Source organism: Panthera tigris, chromosome B3 (assembly GCF_018350195.1).
Source record: "Panthera tigris isolate Pti1 chromosome B3, P.tigris_Pti1_mat1.1, whole genome shotgun sequence".
NCBI lineage: Eukaryota > Metazoa > Chordata > Mammalia > Carnivora > Felidae > Panthera > Panthera tigris.
Genome location: NC_056665.1, coordinates 68,669,371 through 68,689,399, shown reverse-complemented (window position 1 = coordinate 68,689,399; position 20,029 = coordinate 68,669,371). Strand labels below are relative to the sequence as shown.

The 20,029-nt window shown below is 43.1% G+C and overlaps 1 protein-coding gene across 1 annotated transcript in view; it reads right to left on the bottom strand.

Annotated features, from left to right (window-relative positions):
- RYR3 (ryanodine receptor 3) overlaps nucleotides 1-20,029 on the bottom strand; it is a 524,192-nt gene that overhangs the window by 289,871 nt on the left and 214,292 nt on the right. The window contains exons 4-7 of the mRNA XM_042989263.1: nucleotides 7,941-8,015; nucleotides 5,569-5,647; nucleotides 1,419-1,531; nucleotides 448-547 (exon numbers count right to left, since the gene is read on the bottom strand). Coding sequence (XP_042845197.1) covers nucleotides 448-547; nucleotides 1,419-1,531; nucleotides 5,569-5,647; nucleotides 7,941-8,015 — 367 coding nt within the window. The remainder of the gene's footprint in view (nucleotides 1-447; nucleotides 548-1,418; nucleotides 1,532-5,568; nucleotides 5,648-7,940; nucleotides 8,016-20,029) is intronic.

The following is a 20,029-nucleotide window of genomic DNA, read 5'->3' as shown; positions in this document are numbered from 1 at the left end:
AACAAATGACCAAACACACTTTTATTATAGAGAAAGTCCTTCTTCCACCTGTCTGGAGAGATAGTAACAGTATCACCTTCTTGGCAAATAATCTCTTCCAAGACTGAAGTGGCTGGGACCTATACACTGGTAACTAGTAACCATAAATGAAAATGAGAAGTCAGCAGGAGAGGAAAAGTACATATCCAAATCCTGCATGCATAAGTACTAAAACAATGGTGGGCTCTAAAGGATTAAAAGATGTTGTCAGGAATGTCCATGTAATCAGAAATCAGGACAGAAAATAATCCACACCCACATCAGAGAAAGACATTCAGGTGGACTAAAATAACGCGAGCTGTGTAGCAAGGCATTAGGTAGGAGCTGGGAAGCAGCAGAAAATGTCAATATATACAGCTCAAGACAGACTGGAAGCTGAGGGCTGAATGCATATTAAAAAAAGCACACCTTCTTCGATGCTACTTCCTGAGCACGTGGGATGTACATTCCAGAGTGTTTGCATAAAAGAGGCATCCACTTGTATGTTCCCATTTGATACGGAGAGATGCTGCAGCAGAAACAGAAATGAGACATCCTTTAAATAACCGGCCTGGTCCTGGCAGAAGCAGCTCACCTAAAACCGCAAGGATTGAGTTAAAGAATCTCACTGTCATCAGGCTCTTTCTGCATAGCCTGTGGGAGACTGCTACACCCAATCCAGATGCATGCTTCAAAGGGGGACACTTCCTTCAGGGAAGAGGAAGTTTTCTGCCACAGAGGAGGCAGACAAGTGTTGACTTCATCCCCTCAGATGGATCCCCGATTCAACAGGAAGTCATACAATGTCTGTTCTTGCTGGGAGAAGAGAATTCACAAATGGGAACAATTACTCCAGCATTTGTTCTAGGCAAAGTAAAATCTGCTGGCAAGACGGGTGCTGAGAAGCTTAAAAACTTATCTCTAGACACTTCTCTGATATTCAGACACCCGAGGGAGCCTAACACTCATCCCCAGGTGCAAAATCTCACCGTCATCTTTCAACCACTGTGACATCCCATTTGCCGAAAGCATTTTAAATTCTCCATTCCTCCAACATAAGCTTATTTTCCTAGATCCTATTCTTTTTGGCTGGTTCACTGGACAAGAACTAAACCACGTGAGAAATTTAGAGTAATAGTAGCTCACGTTGGTTTTCTCAGAAAGTGCTCAGGGCATTTTGGCAGAGTTCGATGAGCCCAGTATCTTACTCTGAAAGGATAACTAACAGTTAAATTCCAGGCCCCATGAGAATGTGACAAGGGAGAGAATCCAACCACCTCTCCAGTACACCACGTACAAGTTTAACCTACCCATCCTATTGTGGCTCAGTTCGCCTTGGCCATTACTTCCTAAAGGAAAATATTCTAGAAATGAAAAGATGCCTGGTAGGAAGTACTTACAAGGTATCTTTCAGAGGACACGCTGACAAGGATGAGGTCATCACCAATTCGAACTTTCTCTCCCTCGGATCTCTGTTTGGAAGCAGGATGTATGGTCCACCAACAGGCTTCTCCTACATAAATGCTCCTTGAGTTAGTCATTGCTTCATGGAAACCAGTGTCCCTAAGTCAGTCCCTCATTCTCCTTTCTCCTGAGAACAATCCCTCAAGCACACATGTGCCAACTCCAGACCTCAATTTCTATTTAGCCCCATACCTGCTCGACTGTCTTATCATTTTCATTTTTTCCAGTGACAGGAAAACAGAGTTTGGGAGAGAGTAGTGGAATCCAGAAACTACAGAAGCTTTTGAGTATTTTTAATACATATAGAAAAATGTTTTCATCATAGGTACTTACAAATCTTTAAGAACTGACTTCATGGGTCTACTGGCTACTTACACACTTTTATTTTTTGCCATACTCTCCCTGAAATTCTACTGAAACGTGAGTAATTCTACTTAAAACATCAGAGATTTTCAAAAGGCCTGAATCTACAAAGACTCAGACAACAGGTGAGAAGTTCATAGCAAAGAAGGAAAATGGACAATTTGGCAAAAGGAAAGCAGACAGATGCTTTCAGCATAGACAAGCTAACACCCAAGTCCTTAAGTAAGAAAAGGGAGAAGTTGATCTCAAGAAATAAGGTCATCCCGGGGCGCCTGGGTGGCGCAGTCGGTTAAGCGTCCGACTTCAGCCAGGTCACGATCTCGCGGTCCGTGAGTTCGAGCCCCGCGTCAGGCTCTGGGCTGATGGCTCGGAGCCTGGAGCCTGTTTCCGATTCTGTGTCTCCCTCTCTCTCTGCCCCTCCCCCGTTCATGCTCTGTCTCTCTCTGTCCCAAAAATAAATAAAAAACGTTGAAAAAAAAATTTAAAAAAAAAATAAAAAAAAAAAATAAATAAGGTCATCCCTACTTTGAATTTCTCAGGAAGTCTCTGGAATGGGAGATAAGTTACTTGCGAAGGTAGCAACAGAAGATGGGCTTGAAAGCAGGAGAATTGGCTAAAAGCTATAAAGGAACTTTTATCACCTGGCATCCTTCTCTATACCCAGCACAGCCAGATGACCCCTCCTTCTCTACCCTACAGAAGATTAAGATTTAAATCCATGGAATGACCAACCATCAAAGTTATGGTTTTGTAATATCAAGCACTGTCAAACAAGAAAGTAAAAACTATTGCTAAAAATAGAGAATCGTTAACATTTTATGCCCTGATTAGTAAAGCCCCAGCTCCTTTCCCTGGGCCTCTATTCCTCATACACTAGCTGTGATCCTAAGTCTTCTCCTCACCTCAAATCCAAGGATTCCTCTTTAGGGAAGCCCAACCACCCAAGATAAAAAATACTATTGTCTGGGCATCTCCAGTGAAATGCGTAATCCTTGACAGATTACCCAAAAGTAAGGCTTAACAGATGGCAAGCCACAGCCACACATTCAGGGCTTCCGGTCAGCTTTACTGCCTTGACCTAAACATGAAAGGACACCAAGGATCACCTGACATCTGAGCCAAGTCACTAACATGAATGAGAAGAACAAAATAAACACTGGGCAAAGGGACTTGGAGAAAACAAAGATTATGGAGAGTCAAAGAAAACTTTTAAAAATTCATATAATTAATCATATCAGATAAGAAAAAGTGTCATTCATGAAATGGCAATGAAAGTGTCCAGGAATGATCCCTTTGGAGAAAAACCCTTGTATCTTGAAAGAGAGAGAAAGAAACAAGAGGCTTTTAGGATAAAGTTGAAAAACTCTCCCAAAAATAATGAAGAGAGGGGCACCTGGGTGGCTCAGTCAGTTAAGCATCCGACTTTGGCTCAGGTCATGATCTCGTGGTTCACGAGTTTGGGCCCCGTGTTGGGCTCTGTGCTGACTGCTCAGAGCCTGGAGCCTGCTTCAGATTCTGTGTCTCCCCCTCTCTACCCCTCCCCTGTGCATGCTCTGTCTCTGTCTCTCAATAATAAATGTTTGAACATTTTTTAAAAAAAGAATGAAGAGAAACATTAGAAATAAGAGTAAAGAGATAATCAGAAAACCAATCTACCAGATTTTCAGAAAGCAGGAACAGAGAAAACAAAGTGAGGAATTAATGAAGAAATAGTATTAAACATTCCCCAAAGCTGGAAGGCAAGCATTCAGACTGAAAAAGGCCACAGAGTCCCTACCACAGTGAAGAGAGACTCACAAAAGGGTCCATTCTTGTGAGACTTGGAACAAAAAGGATTCATGCCAAACACATCACTGTGGAATTTTAGACAGAAGGGCAAAAGAGAAGATTTAAGTAGTGCTCAGAAAATATAAACAGGTCATACACAAAGGATTGAGAATCTGAATGTAGGTATCTCAGTAGTCAGGCCTTAAGCTAGAAGAAAATGAAGAAAGCCTTCAAGATGCAGAGGAAAAATTTATTTCCAATGTAGAATACTATGAATTACTTGTGAAGCATGATTTAAACTTCTTAGTTGATGATTTACCTCCCATGGATCTTTTCTGTAAAAGCTACTGGATAATGGGCTCCACCAAAGTGACGTGGTAAACCAATGAGGGAGAAAAACATGAGATCCAGGAAACATGGAATCTAGGAGAGAGGCCAAGGACATCTCCTAGATGACGGTGGATGTTTCTATAAGAGGACACTGATAGAACAGCCAATATGATTGAATCCCATGAGGGGAAAGTTTCAGTTCTATAGAACAGTTTGAAATGAATGAGCGATTGGGTCACAGAAAATAAAGCAAACGATTCTCTCAAAAAGCCTAAAGTTATTCTACCACTGTCAGCAGAATGAACGTATAGGACTTTTCCCATTACATGCTCTAAGACTGACAGCTGGTTTATATATAGTGGCCAACTTACAATCAGTGAGTGTGGCATTTCACTGATTTTGTAATTATCAGCAAAGGTGGACAATACCTTAGAGGAAATTATATTTTAAGAATAACACTTTAGCTGAAAACAAAGCAACCTCAAATCAAATGCAAGTATAATCTCATTTTAAGAGAAAAAGCATCATGGAGCCCACTCTTGTGCTTTGTACAAAAATGAGAAGAAGTGGAGAGGCAGGGCTTCTCCTCAGGAATTCTCAGATATCCCTGAGCACAATGCAGAGATGGCAGGCACACATCGTTAAAACTTCATTTTTTTCCCCCTAGATCTGTAAAATCAGACAATCTGGATCATTCCCTTATGAACTGACACAATTTTGGAACAACATGTAATTTTGCCCTTTGGCTACCCAACAATGGAACTTCCTGTCATGGTATGAAAGATTGTATTCAAATTAGACTCTTCCTGCAGTGTGACCTAGGATGTTTTCTCTTCTCTGGCCTTTGTTCCTGTCCTTTTTCCAGGCCTGGGGTTTCTGCTTTAGAGCAGGTTCTACCCAACCTTCTTCCAGCAAATTCTCATTCAGTTTGAGCTAACCTGAAGTAATTTCTGCCATTTGCAACCAAGAATCCTGATTGATACATAGCCCAACCTCTAAGTGGAGCAGATATTCCATATACATTGTCCTTGAAGGATGGTCATATTACCTATGAATATCTCCAGCCACACCGAGCACCCTACATCCCAGGGCCAGCTGCTATGTTGCTGGATAATTGCAGATATGGCAAAGTAGTTTTTTTCATTGAGGTGAAATGTGTTTCCTTTCAACTTCTATCCCACTGCTCCACTGGTCTATGGAATAACCCACAGCAAGTCAGACCCTTCTGTGACACTGTAACTATTAAGTATGTATAGTTATGTTGGTCCTCTCTTCTTCATTTCTGGTTTCCAGGGAGAATCTGCATCATGGTCACCACCTTTCTTAGCATCCACCTCCTGACTGTCAGCATTTTTGACTGACCTCAAAACACAACAAAACACAAGCCAATGTTCCCCAAAGTATGTGACTGTGGCGAAAGCATTATGTTGTCCTTCATTCTTAGTTACTATGTCTCCATCACACGTTGTTTCTTTCTTATTCCCCTAAATTTTATCAGACCTATTTCTTGACCCCACTGGTTGCTTGGTTTGGAATCCCCAATGAAGAACTTATTATTCAGTATCCTTCTCAAAAGCCCTTAGCCCAAGACCCAAGTGAACAGGAGATCTGGGAACGTTGACTTACCTGTGGCATGTTCCCGTAGACCTACATCAAAGGCAAGTTTATCTGTCTGGGATCTTGATGTGGTCAAACATGTTAGATACTGTGAAACAAGAGCAGATGCTAGTGAAGTCATACTCTTCTATCAGGTCTTGGCATCTCACCACTAGTTGGCTTCCAGTTGTCAATTTCAATACTGAACTACTGTATAAAGGGCTCATTTACTGTATTCAATGGTATAACACATTTGAGATATACTTTTAATAGTATATTTAAAATCTCAAAGATGTTCTTCTCTGGTGACCCAGTGATTTAACTTCTAGGACTATATGCAACAGATATAAGTTTGAAATTAATATTTCAAACATATTTAATATGCTTTAGTTCAAAGATACTGAGAAACTTTTAAATTGGAGACAATATAAATGGAACGTCTATAACCAACAATAACGGAAAAGTTAATAAACTTTGGTCTTTCATTTTATGAAATATGTTACCATTAAGAGTATTTATCCAGAGTATGTAATAGCATGGAACATATGCAAAACAGCACAAGTAACAGGTACACAAAACTTAAATGTCTGGCAACTAGGCTAAAAGGAATTACACCAATATGTATCTGAAGTTCTCTTTGGACAGTGAGATGGACCATGATGATTCTCCTACTTCTATTTATTTTGGTTTTCAAACTTTCTATGAGCTTCAGAACTTCTCAATGTGTATGGGATCCCCCCCCCCCGAACCCCTGCCACCGATTATAAAAATGCATGTGCATGTAAAACTTAACATTGATATTTAAAATAACTTAATAATGGAAAAAAGCCATGGCCTGTTCCTTGCCCCTTTACTGGCAGGCACAGTGGCTGATCTTAGAATCAAACTGGTTGGCAGATATGCACTTGAAATGTGGTTTCTGAGTTCTACTTCTACTTCTCTGCAACAGATAAATGGAGAATCATTGCATTGTCCAAAATCCTCTGTCACAGGCTTCATTCTCAGAGCTACTCCTAAAAAGAACTAGCTAGTAGAGAGTTTATGTTAACTGTGAATCCAAATTTTTCTGGGCCTGGGGGACAGTAAATATAATAATAAATCATATAATCCTTCACATCTCTACCATGCGTTTAGCCCAAGTTGTCAAAGCCATGAGAGGCGTGCTGTTTGAGGTTTTGTTTAGCCTGTTCAGGTAGGAAAAGAGAGGTATTAAGGTTTTATTTACCCTATGGATAAGCACCAGGTTCTGAAAGATACATGATCCCATCTCAGTTCTAGACATCATCAGGATACAAAGTTTCCCCACCCTCTAAATGTCCCCATCTCCTGCTCCTATAACCTTCCATTTGGTCACTTTTGTTCTCTGTCCTCTGCCATGAAAGACTACAACGGAAGAATGTTCAGGCTGAAAAGGTCAACTTCTTACCGGTCCTCAGGAAGGAAAAAAAAAAAGCCGCCATAAATAAATTATTTAAGAGCCAGCTGCAACTCCTGCTGCCAATCTGACAGTTCAAGCTTTGAGATGAACTGTGAGCATACTGCAGGTGTAAATGTGCGAAAACGAAGTCTTGAATTAATGTAACATTTTCCACTTGGGCCAGAGAAAGAAGACGAGCCTCCCTTACACTGATACAAGTGACGATGAGCAATACAGGGATGGAAGCAAACAGGATTAGAGCTGGCACGTGTTACATTCGACTGAGATCACCATAGTCTCCTTAACGTGCCCTGCAAAAGTTCTACAGTATCCAGATTTTTCTAATTATATTTACTTAAAACTTGAACACTTTTTCTCATGTTACACTGAGTTAGCACCATTTTGGTGAGTTCCGGTCCCAGACCCCTAATTAGTTACGGCTCAATGAGCTTTCTGTGACGGCTTTGCTCCTTATCTTCCTACAGCCTCTGGATTAACATAATACCTTCCAATTATTCCAGGACTGAAGGCAATGGATACCATCCCGTTTCTGTTAGCTAGCAGAAGAGTAGAAATTTCATAAAAATCTCATTTGATTTTTCTTCTCTGTTGGTTACCCTTATATGCCTAATGAATTATTTCATGGTTTATTTCTTCATCAGTTGAACAAATATTTATTGAGCATCTAGTATGAGGCACTGTCCTTGATAGGGTTAGGTTTAGTTAAATTAAAAAAAGAAAAGACAAGGTCCTTTTTCTTCCCAGAGTGGGGAGGAGAGTGGTTAGACATTAGGCAAATACCTAATTGCAAAATGAGTAAGTTATATGAAGAAAATGCAAAGCAATAGTGTGCTCTAATTATTTACATTCCAAATTACTTGTGTGTTAACATAATCTAGATGCTTGTTGGTTTCCTATACTTCCTCCCCTCTTCATCTTTTTCCTCCTCCTCGAATGGTGAAAGCGGACATCCAGATGTGCTTACCATTCCGCTGAAGGAGTGCCGCAGGAGAATCGCGTGGCCATATAGCAGGGTCCTGTGGCCACCCCCTTGTGCTGCCTGTGGGGAAGGACAAGGAAAAATGTCGGCACGGGCCGCTTGTGGCCCCCTCTAGAGCAAAGCAGGACAAGAATTCTGAAAGACAGACTACAAAGAAAGACCCATTGCAAAGCTCCCCAAGAATTCATTCTAGAAGCGAGTGGCCAGCCTATGGGCGAGGGGGAGACTGGTGACCACAGCCATGCAACATCCTTGGGAGAGGGTGTGTAGGGCCAAATCTGTTCTTAGAAAAGTCCCCTGCCCAGGATGAGCAGAAACCCGAGCTGTTCTACCAGAGAAGCGTGTAAATGAGATAGGTACTGCTTACCTTCCTTTGAAACTTCTCAGAAGCATTCGAGAGTGAGAGAGAGAAACAAATGTAACTATAGCCTAGCGACAGAAAGGCAGCTTGGGGGACAGGCATACGGTCACATTCTGTGCCCTGTGGTCTTTTCCCTTCAAGGCATGTGGCCTTCTGCCCAATCATTTAAAGGGGTCCTATTTACCCAGATCTCACCATTGCAGACAGCTCTGAAATGCAGGACTTTCAAAGGGCAACCAGCAGTGCAGAAATGGACCCATCAGCTGGAGGACCATCTCGGTACCTTCTCTGCCACCCCAGGTAGCTCCACTTTGGCTGTTCACTCAGTGGCAACCCACCCAGTGGGAGAGGCACAAGCAAAGAGACAACTCAACATAAAGCTGCTGTGTCTGCTTCTTTTTCCCTTCATCTGTCTGAGTCACCCACCACGGTCTGAACCCAACAGTACATGATAGGAGACAAAACTATTATTTATTGTCGTTATTCCTGAGTTGGTAACATGACAACATTGAAATCCACAAAGAAGTCCTAGAATTTGTTGGTATCCGCTTTTTCGACCTTTTGCCTAAATCCCTTCCCCATCCTATTACCCTGCCCTGAGACACAGTCAAATAATTTTGATCACACATACCCCTTAGGAAAAGATGTTTCAGCATAGGACCCCATCCCTAAATATGCACAAAAAACATCCAAAGCCTGAGGTGAAAGTTAATCATAACGAGAAATTCTAACATTTTCCTTCTATATGCCAAGAGCACCTCTTAGGCACCGAATATTATTTAGACCTGCACACCAGCAACCACAGGGGCTAGTGTGAGGTGTGGTCGTCTCCTGTGCCTACCCTCCCTCAGAGCAATGAGCAAAGAAGGCAAAAGCCGGTGGTATGGAGAGAAGGCACAGGTCTGAATAATAAGGTCTGGAGTAATTTTATTTCAACTCTATTTGGATTAAAAGAATCGCTCTGTTGAAGAGATAACTTTTCATGTCATACCAGGAGCCTAAAGAAAAGAAAAATGATAGACGGGGTATCATGTTTTTTCAAAAGCTGATAAGTATATAAAAAGGTGACTGTACTCTCCTCACAGCTGCAGAGATATTTAAGGGCTCCCCAGACCTTAACACAGTGGAGCAACGAAATGTTCTTTGTCCTATTTCCGAATTGCTCAAAATCATTCGAACTAACTTTAGTTGCTGTATTTCCAAATACGTCAACAGCTACGTTAAAAGGAGTCACACCCGATCATTTCCACAGCCTGTCCGTCTGCTATTTTCCCTATTTTCCCTCCTGAACCAGTCCGATGTCTCAAACCGAACTACTGACGAATGGCATGTCCGGTGTTAACTGTGGGTCACACCTTTGTCTTTGTTCCCATCGACTCAGTGAAGCATCTTAAAAGGAGCCCAGTGTCGCTGACCACAAAAAGTGGCACCCAAAAGCGTGTGTTCCCCCTCTTCTCTGGCACTGCTGCAAACATCTCCTGGCCCTCATAGCCTTTATTATGGAACCAACAGAAAAGCAGAGAGATGAAGCACAAGTGTCCCACTGGGACTGAATGGGGCAGCACCATGAAGAACACAGGAGGCTTCGCATCCCGATGCCTCCCTATGCCACAGCAGTGCCTCGTTACACTGGTGGGCATCATCGATGGGTTACAGCAGAAGCTGGTGGACACTATTCCTCCGTGCTCGCTCTACCAGGCCTGGGGTGGAACCCAGGAAATGGTGCTTCTAACAAGCTCCAGGGGACAGGACCCTCATGTTGCTGGTCCGGGGATGACATTTTGAGGGCCACTGCTTAAGGAATGATCAAGCTTCAGGGCTTGCCAGAGTAGAGGCAGAGGCTTTGTCAATCATCATCCCGGTGAGAGCTCTTATGGGTACACACCATGGGTAGGTGCTTTCCAGAACATCGTGGCTTGTCATCAGGATTTTTCCAGGGAGGAATGATTGCCCCCACTGACAATGTGAGGAGTTTGACCATATATCCTACGGCTGGATGTGGCTGGTGGTGGTAGCGGTGGGAAGTGACCTCACGGTCAATTCCAGAACATGAGCCTATTTTGCTCTAGTTTTTATAATATATTCATTTGCCTACCGTATACAAAACCAGTGTAAAAAGCAACCAGGAAAGCAGGAGAGAAAGATACTTCCTTAGCTCTTAAAGGAAGGTGAATTGATACAGCAGGGATTTAAGGAGCCCTGAGCATACAGCAGGCACAGAACTATGCAAGGTGTTATACATGAACTATCTCATTTTAGACTTGCAATTAGTGCTGTGGAGTAACTGTAGTCATTATCTCCATTTTTCAGCAATGCAAACTCAGGCTTTAAAAGGTGAAGTAACGTGCTCCAAGTCATACAGGTTCCAAATACAGAGTTGGGATTTCACCGTACGCCATGTTGTCTCCATCTTGGTAGTCTGGTCTAGAAAGACTCGTGTAAAAAAAAAACAAAACAAAAAACAAAACCATGTTGCAAATAGGAAACAAGCTGCCTGTTTAAAGAGGTGAAGACAAGGCGCATTGGAATAGACTCGAAGGGTAAGAAGGGTGTTGAGGGATAGCATTATTGAAAAAGTAGACCCTAACAGGTCAGAGTGTTGACAACCAATGAGGCTAAGAACGAGGCACACACACGAGCAGAGGCCTGTTGGTGGAAAGTATGAACTGCACATGGGGACCAACAGATGATTCACTGATTCGTTTTGGGGTCAGGTGAAATGAAAGGGAACACCTGGAAAAAAATGAGGGCACAGGTACAGGGCAGTCAGATTATGGACAGCCATGACTGTTCCACTGCTAACGGGATGCTGGTGTAGTTTTTCGTTTTTCTTTTTTTAACTGGTGTAGGTTTTTAAAAGCAGAGGGTCACTGTCAAAAGCGTACCTTAGGAAGGTAACCCTGATTGCACAGTGGTGGAAGAGCTGGAGGCGTCAAACCCTGGGACAGAAAAGATCATTCATTCATTCATTTCCTATGACAACAGTAGAGTGTGGAACCAAACATCTTGGTGTCACCCTTTACTCGCTTCTCCCTCTCATACTCCACAGTCAAGCCACCTCTGGTGCCATCTCTGAAATACATTCTACACCCAAGTTCTATACCCTGCTGCCAACACCAAGGACGCAGTATCCACCTCCTGCCAGGCTGCCTGGTACACACCAGGACGGTAATAATGGTGCCCTAACTATGTTTCCTGCTGCAGCCACACACACCCCCCGCCCCCTTTTATAGTCTGAGCCAACATGGCAGCCAGAGCCATCCTTTTAAAACTCTATTACATCGTGTTACTTTCTCACTCAACTTTCCCACAGGCACTCCCTCCCATCCACTGCGGCTCCTTTCCACACCTACAAATGCAATGTCCTCACCATGGTCTCCAAGACCCTGCATCAGGACTTGGCAAATCTTCCCTATAAAAGACCAGACAGGGGGCACCTGGGTGGCTCAGTAGGTTAAGCGTCCATCTTCAGCTCAGGTCAGGATCTTGCCGTGTGTGGGTTCCAATCCCTCATGGGGTTCTCTGCACTAAGTTCAGAGCCCACTTTGGATCTTCTATCCCCCTCCCTCCTCTGCCTGCCAACCCCCTCTCTGTGTCAAAAATAAACATTTTTTTTAAAGAAAAAAAAAGACAAGACAGTAAATATTTTAGGCTTTTCCAGGACACACATGGTCTCTGTCATATAGTCCTTTTTAATTTCAACCAACTTTTTCAAAACCGAAACCATTCTTACCTAGAGGGCTACCCATAAACAAGCCACAGCCTGGATATGGCTGCTGGCCTTGGTTGCTGATCCCTGCCGTCCTTGATCTGGATCCTTTGTACCTCTCTGACATCACGAGCGTGCTCTCCATCACTCCCTCTGCTCTAACCACACAGGCCCCCGCTCTGTCCTTCAGACAAGTATGCTGCTCCCTCCTACCACAGGGCCTTGGCACATGTGTTCCCCTCTGCCTAGAATGCTCTCCCTCTAATATTCCTGTGGCTCATTCCCAGGCTTCATTCAGTTCTGCGCTCACATTTCTCATTTGGAGAAGCCTTCTCTGATCACCCTTCCTAAAGGAAAAATCACCCTTATTCTGTCATAGTTTGCTATCTTATTTCTTGAGGCATGTTTTATTAGCTGATATGAATTCATGTTATTTCTGATATGTATCTATCCTCCTCTACTCCCCAGGATATAAACTTCATGAGTCTGTTGTATTCTCTGCCACAACAGCACTTTTATCAGTGCCGGGCAAACAGTAGGCACTCGTTCATATTTCCTGAAGAAATAAATAATAATTACATCAAGTGGTCCTTTTGTCTCCCTTTTATGGATGGGAAAAGATAAACTTTCCCATTACTGGCTTGTAAGAGGTGAGTGGGGATTTGAACTTGGATCAAACTACAAACTCTACTAACTCTTTCCACAGTCTGACTCTACTTTTGGACTAACATTCCAGGAAGGATGTATTACGGTACACTGAAGACTGCATGAACCTGCTCACAGGGGATTCAGACCGCAAGACTCTGAGGCAGCACTGGGATGGCAGTCCTGTCCCTCCATGAGTGGCCTTAGCTGTCCCCAAACGGCAGGAGGAGATTATGTGGTACCACCTCACAGCACTGGGGTGGGGCAGGGTAAACCTGGGAAAGTGCCCTGATGCCACATCCAGAGGAAAAATATTCCACTGGATCATTAATTCAATTGTCTTGCTTGTATTTTATTTCTTTTAAGTTTGTTGATTTGTTCTGAGAGAGACAGACACAGTGCAAGTCGAGGGGCGGGGGGAGGGGGCTGAGAGAGAGGGAGAGAGAGAATCCCGACCAGGCTCCACACTACCAGCGCAGAGCCCGATGCGGGGCTCAAACCCACGAAGCTGTGAGGTCATGACTGTGCCCAAACTAAGAGTTGGATGCTCAAGCAACTGAACCCCCCAGGTGCCCCTCTTGCTTGTAATTTTAAACTTAACTACATTACTGACATTTCTTTTGGTGGACACCAGAAAACACTGCCTCCCACTAAGATAAACCTGTTATGGCCACAGAGGGGGAACAGTGATTCTCTCTAGCCACACGTAAGTATTTCAAGATATTTTAAGCAATCTTCTTTTCCAATCTGGAACCCCAAGTTCCTCTTTGGGGACCCCAGGCTCTGGGAAGGCTCCTTGGTGAATGTCACAGAACACATGAAGGCTTCAGTTGCCACCTTCCTAGGAAGTTTGTAGGGCATGAGATCATCTGTTGGATGTGCCTGTGCACGCTTTCATTTTCCTTTTCTTCTCTATCCCACTCTGTTCTACTTTTAGGCTATCAAATAAAGAAAGAAGCCTTTCTAGAAGGTCACAGAGCAATAGTTTCTGGACAGGCTGGAGGCCCTCCACAGTGCCCAGGACGATTACATTTCCTCAGATACAACTGACAACTAATAATGATGCCATATAAGTAAAAACAAACCAACCGAACACCCCATTAACCTAACAGTACCCCTAACAGTACAAACGAAAGCAGGTAAATCAGTACTTTCAGTAAGAAAACCGTTAAAGATTCTATTCATAACTGATAAAAAAAAAAAAGTAATAAATTTTTCAGGAATTTACTTAGAGGAGTTAAACCTTTAGAATGAAACCACAAACCTTTATTCTATAAAATGTAATTTGATTTGGTGAAATATTAAGGTGTACAATGAGAATACCAATATTGGTAAATGCCTGTTCTTCTAAACTTAATTTACGGATTTAATGCAGTTTTAATAATTCTAATGGAATATTTTGGAATTCAGCAGAGTTGCTAAAAATTCACCAGGAAATAGAAGCAGTAAGAAATTTTTATTCTCGGGCACCTGGGTGGCTCAGTCAGTTAAGCAGCCAACTTCAGCCCGGGTCATAGTCTCATGGTCTGTGGGCTTGAGCCCTGAGTCAGGCTCTTTGCTGACAGCTCAGAGCCTGGAGCCTGTCTCAGATTCTGTCTCCCTCTCTCTCTGCCCCTCCCCCACTCACACTCTGTCTCTCAAAAATGAATATTAAAAAAATTTTTTTATTCTGAAAAGGAGCTAAGTTTTAGCAAATGTTGTGAAGTAAAATTAATTCATTCTGCTATGGTTCAAAAAGAAGAATGTAGCACAATCTAGGCAGTCCATAAACAAGTATCAAGTATAGCATGTGATAAGACAGATTTTTAGTACAATGGGCAGGGGGAGGCATGATTATTAAACAAATTTCTCGGTGATATGTGACCAGCAAATCAGAAAAGCATTCAGTAAGATCCACAGGAAATATAAAAGATTCTGGATGGATAACAGAATTAAATATTTTATTTTAAAATTAAATTCTAGAACTAGCACATAATAGAATAGTCCAGCATTCCTTTACAGAGCTAACACTTATGTATGTTTGAAGTAACAGATGCGCTCAAAGGCAACAAAAACCAGATAAGATTGTACAAAGATCACTGGACTTCAGAACACTGCAAACACTGAATAGATTTCAGAATACTTTGTATCACTGTGACAAATGGGTTAACATCTTGTTGAAATGTAAGAAAAAAACTAAGCCTCAAGTAAAGAAAAAGGCAAAGGAGATGAATAAATGATTCATATCAGGAATAAAGTTAAAATATATGGAAGGGACTTTATCTCTTCTAGTAATGAAAGGAGTGACAATTAAAGAAAGCATTTTTTAGACATCATTTTATATCAACTAAATTTGCGAAACTGGGGAAAACACAATGCTGTCTGAGCTGCAGTTTAGCTGGTGTGATCCCGTACGAGGGGACACTGGAGCGCAACTCTTGCATGGCAATGTGGTAATACATAAAAGAGCCATAAAGAGGTCTGTAGCCTTTGCTGTAGTCATTCCACTTCTGGGAGTAATTCAAGACGAGCAAAGAAGTATGCACCCTGTTGTGATAAGAGCATTATAATGGAGGCAAACCAAACACCTGGAAAGAGCCTAAATATCCAAAACAAAAATTGTGTCTCGAAGTCATGGGCTTCTTTAGGAAGTTCTATCCATAGCCATTAAAGAAGACAATCACAGAGGCTCCCAGAAACAGAAAAATGTGTGCAACATGCCGCCCGTGAAAAAGGCATAATGCAAAATGCCTTCGACTGTTATGCATCTGCAAGAACGATAAAGAATCTAAAAAAAAATGAACTAGTCATTTGGTCGGCTGCGGAACCATTTGAACTTTTCCAAATTTTTCACCCTACTAGCCTGACATTTTAATAAAAAAACGCATTTGTGTTGGGGGCAAAAACCGTTGCATGTGTTTAAAGACGTGGAATGCTACAAAAGTGCTTTGTCTCCTCATGACAACTTAAGTTGCTCAAGGATGTCATTAGCTTGCCAGAACTTTCCCTGCCTGAAGGGCTGATGGCAACACACAGCAGGGGGCCTTCTTTTTGGCACTAAACCAGAGACTAGCTGTTCCCTGGTGTTAAGTGGAAACACCAGGGAGGAAGTCTTTAGCCAAGACCCCTCTGACTCCCTCTTCATTCCTTCAGGCCCAGGTCCAGACTCCAGAGGAAAAAAATCTCTCACTGCAGAAAGTCACTTCTGCTGGGATCCCAAACACACTCGTTCTTCTGACTGCTCTTTGAGGAACCTTCTCCTTGGATTCCATCCTGATTCCTGGAGACTCGCTTCCTACACTCTTCCATGCTTCCAAGGCTGCCTCCTCCCCTGCATCAGATTCCAGGCCCACCTTCCCCTATTGTCATAGGCTAGCCCATTACCCACCACTGACCAAACTCTCAAGTCCTCACTTTTCTAAAAGGGGTGGGGAGAGAGGACTGGGCAATACTTCCAGAGCTCAAAGGACAACAAAGGAACTGATGGGCATTTTCCAAACAGGTCTGAGATTGTAAACTGCTGGTAACAGGGACAATTTTTGTTCTTTAACAAGTTAAGTAGCCCGTTAAAATTTAAAAAGTGTCACCCGGGGATGGGAGGCCACATGCACAGATTAGTTTGACTTATGCTTTAAAGTCAGAGTTGGAGGGGGGCACCTGGGTGGCTCAGTTGGTTAAGTGTCTGACTTCAGCTCAGGTCATGATCACACAGTTCATGAGTTCGAGGCCTGTATTGGGCTCTGTGCTGACAACTCACAGCCTGGAGCCTGCTGCAGATTCTGTGTCTCCCTCTCTCTCTGCCCCTCCCCTGTTCATGCTCTGTCTCTCTCTGTCTCAAAAATAGATAAAAACATTTAAAAAAAATTTTTTTTAAAAAAAGAAAAACCAACATTGGTACCTGTTTTTGCCGACCAAAAGAAATATAAAGGGGATTTTATATTTCTCACACACATCTACATAGGTTATCACAAACTGTGAGATTATGACCTGAGCTGAAAAGAAGAGTCAGGAGTCGGAGGCTTAACCGACCGAGCCACCCAGGCACCCCAAGGGATCATACTTTTATTTTGACAACTTGATTTTCTATTTGTAATGGGACGGTGCATATGCACCCGAAACTCCTAGTCAGAGGAGGCTGAACCACTGGCTACAGAAGGCCACACCTTCAGGAAAGAATCACCCTAAGGGTTTTCCCCCATAAGAAATCCTTCAAGTGAGTCTGGGGCAACTCAACCAAGACAGCACAGGCCTTTAAGGTAAATGTACTTGAAAAGAAGCCATACTCTTGGCATTGCTCGTGGGCCTCTCGGGACACCGTTAAAAACTGAAATAATGCAACAATTTTAATGAAGTATAGAAAAGAGGAGGAGGGTGTGGCATCTGACAGCCGTACTTCCCCACGTTCAGTGATCATGGCAGTCTCCCCAGTTGCCTTTCCAAAAACACAGGCCCACATGTCAGAGGCTGTGAGGCACAACAGGACCCCCAGAGAAAAGGCTGACTCCAGTTGGCTGAAAGCCTACGGGAGTCACTGCTCCTTCTGCTAATGCTCTTGCAGCAAGGTAAGCAGGGGGACGGGATTTTAGGGAGCTCTGCCTCCCACACCCTCACTGCTTCCCCCTCCCATCACCACGTGTGACAGGACTGAAGAGTGCAATGTTCCAAAAGCTTTGTATAAAACCAGGCTATCGTCCTTTCCTTCACTCTTCAAGTAGGGAGAACACAATCCATCCCCAGCCATGTACCACGAATGCCAAATTTACCATTCCCACTGTTTATAATTCACTCAATTCAGCCAAGCCCTCCTCTTAGCAGCACACAGAATTATTTTTCTTGGGTAAGAAGATTCTGGAAATCTCATTTTTGTTCAGGTCATTAATTTCCCAGCCACATGGAAGTATTTCAGGACATAAAGATGAAGGGCCACAGCCTGATTTGAGAACGTTCTGGGTCAGGAGCGCCCTCTCCAGCAAGAACCTGTACAGCAGGAAGCTATTCTGTTTCAGCAAAAAGCCCCTCCGACACAGATCTGGCCCAAATCTTGCACAGAGTTTGGTAAGTGAAGTCTGAGAGATGGCTCACATGACCTACGGGCTGTAGTGGGGCTTCCGTGGTGACCCGGAGTTCATGAGTTCCTATGAGAATTTTTAAACTTCTAAGAAAGAAGAGTCCCTGCATGGTGTACACGTAATCCCTGAACGCACGGCTGAAAAGACCTGAGAAATGTCCTAAGTCTCTAAAAATAAGTTTTTGATCCATGAGAACCTATGTAGATGTGTATAACCATTTCCCTCACTCCCTCCCAATCTGAGGAGTTTGGGAAACAAACCAAATTACTCTGTGAGGTTCCCACCAGGGCTAGGATTTTACAAACACTGATTGTGCAACAGAAAGATAACCATTCTCCACGGAGGAGAAAGAGCCTGTTGTTGGGATGCCTCCAATTCAGCACAGGGTCATTCTAGATACACCTGTGCTTTCCTTTGAACATAGATGTCCAGGGAAACCAGACAGCCAGAATGGCAGCTCTAACACGTGTTTATTTTTATGGTGTCTTTTAAGAGAGCAAATTGACAGGAGGTATCTGTCAGGGTATTACCGACATTTAGATTGATGGCAAGTATACTTTGGAACGAGGTGAAGCAATTATTTTTTTCGCTGAATTAATGTTTCCCCCTCTATCCCACAGCTGACTAACACAGTTCTAAGAATCTGACATTGCCAAGCTCATTCTTTACATAAAAGATCCCCAGCAGTTGGATTTGTTTTCCAGTAACTGCTCTGGTTTTTTATTTCAACCACCTACACATCATTCATCAGGACTCTGACGAAATGGCAGACCAGCGGCCACATAGGGTCAAGACTAAGCACTCTGTCCAATCATTGCCTTTCATCCAAGGTAACATATACTGAGTATTTTCCACCAAGAGTTTAACATCTGAAAGGTCAGATTACCTTGGCATGAAAAATTGAATATGTCTCTAATCTACTATTTCTCTAGGGAAAAAATAGGAATAAGTTTCTTTCACAAAGCCACTGTTGAGTCCTACTGTGTGCAAACACTTCTACCCATGAGGGCTATGAGACAGAAGATGAAATCAATTCTATTTTGCTCTTTTATCCTCCTCCCTTTCTCCTGCACTCCTCAACCTATTTCTTTTCCTCTCTCAGATGCCCTTTCACATATTCCTCATATTGGCCTCATATCTGATCTTGCTGGACAGAGATCAAATCCATCCTGCTCTCTATATGCATACAGCAAGCCCAGGGCCATATATCCAAGCAAAACAAACACACAGCCTGATCTGTTCTTGAAGTATATGAAGTGGCCTTGGATGGAGAAGCCAATTCCTAAGAGTTCTGTGTATGTGTGGACCTGTGTGAAGATAGGAAACTAGGTGCCCCTAATACTATCTGCCCACAGACCATATTCTGCTCTGAGACCCATAGCACAATTCTTCTCAACATCTTACAGACTGATTCTAGACAAGTAGTTCTCAGTCCCACCTATCAATCAGAACCACGGGTAGAGCATTAAAAATGAAATCAAAGCAAGCCAAACAAACCAAAACCCTACAGCATAAAAGTTTGGGCCATCCCCTAAGATTCTCATTCGGTAGGTCTGTGATGGCCTGGGCTCTCAGGTGGCTCTGATGCATGGCCAGCCTGGAGAGTCACCCTTCTGGGGTTTCTCAGTCACACTGGAGACTTCTCCTGAGTCATCTGTATGGTATTTACAGTCAGCAAGTACTTCCCTGTTCTCTGAATTGTCTTTCTGGATGAGGGACTGATTTTCCTGTTAGATTTCTCTAGAACCCCACCGAAGCAAAGAACAAATATCGTTGTTACCCCTTGTCCTTGATAGCTTTAATCAAACTAAAAATTGCCTCTCTGCCTCTTAGCTCTGCTGCCATATATGTGGCAGATGGAAAGACAAAAATCTCTACTATAACATCTCTCTGGGGAGTCCCACTATCATCACCCCCAGATCCACCCATCTTCACCATGTTGCAGGTCAGCTAGATTCTTCCTGATATGCCTCACTCACATTCTGGACCTCTTTCCCCACCAGCCTGGACTCTACTGGGCCTGGAAAAAGATCAAGTTCATGGCAAAGGACAGGTTAGGGGGAAGTTCTTTTACTTTTCTGCTGTTACCGCTGGGTCACTCCTCTCCCTAGTCAGTCATCTCTGCTGTGTTTTTACTCTGGCTTCTGTGCTTCATTGGTCCCCTGCCCTTGAGAGTGCACAGCATCCCGCATCCTTATTTACAACATGCCACTTTTCTGTGTCTGCAAGGTTAGTGTCTCTTCGAGGTGTTCTGACTCATGTAACACTTGAGCAGTACTATTCACATGGCTGCTGTCAAAAGTCCACTTTT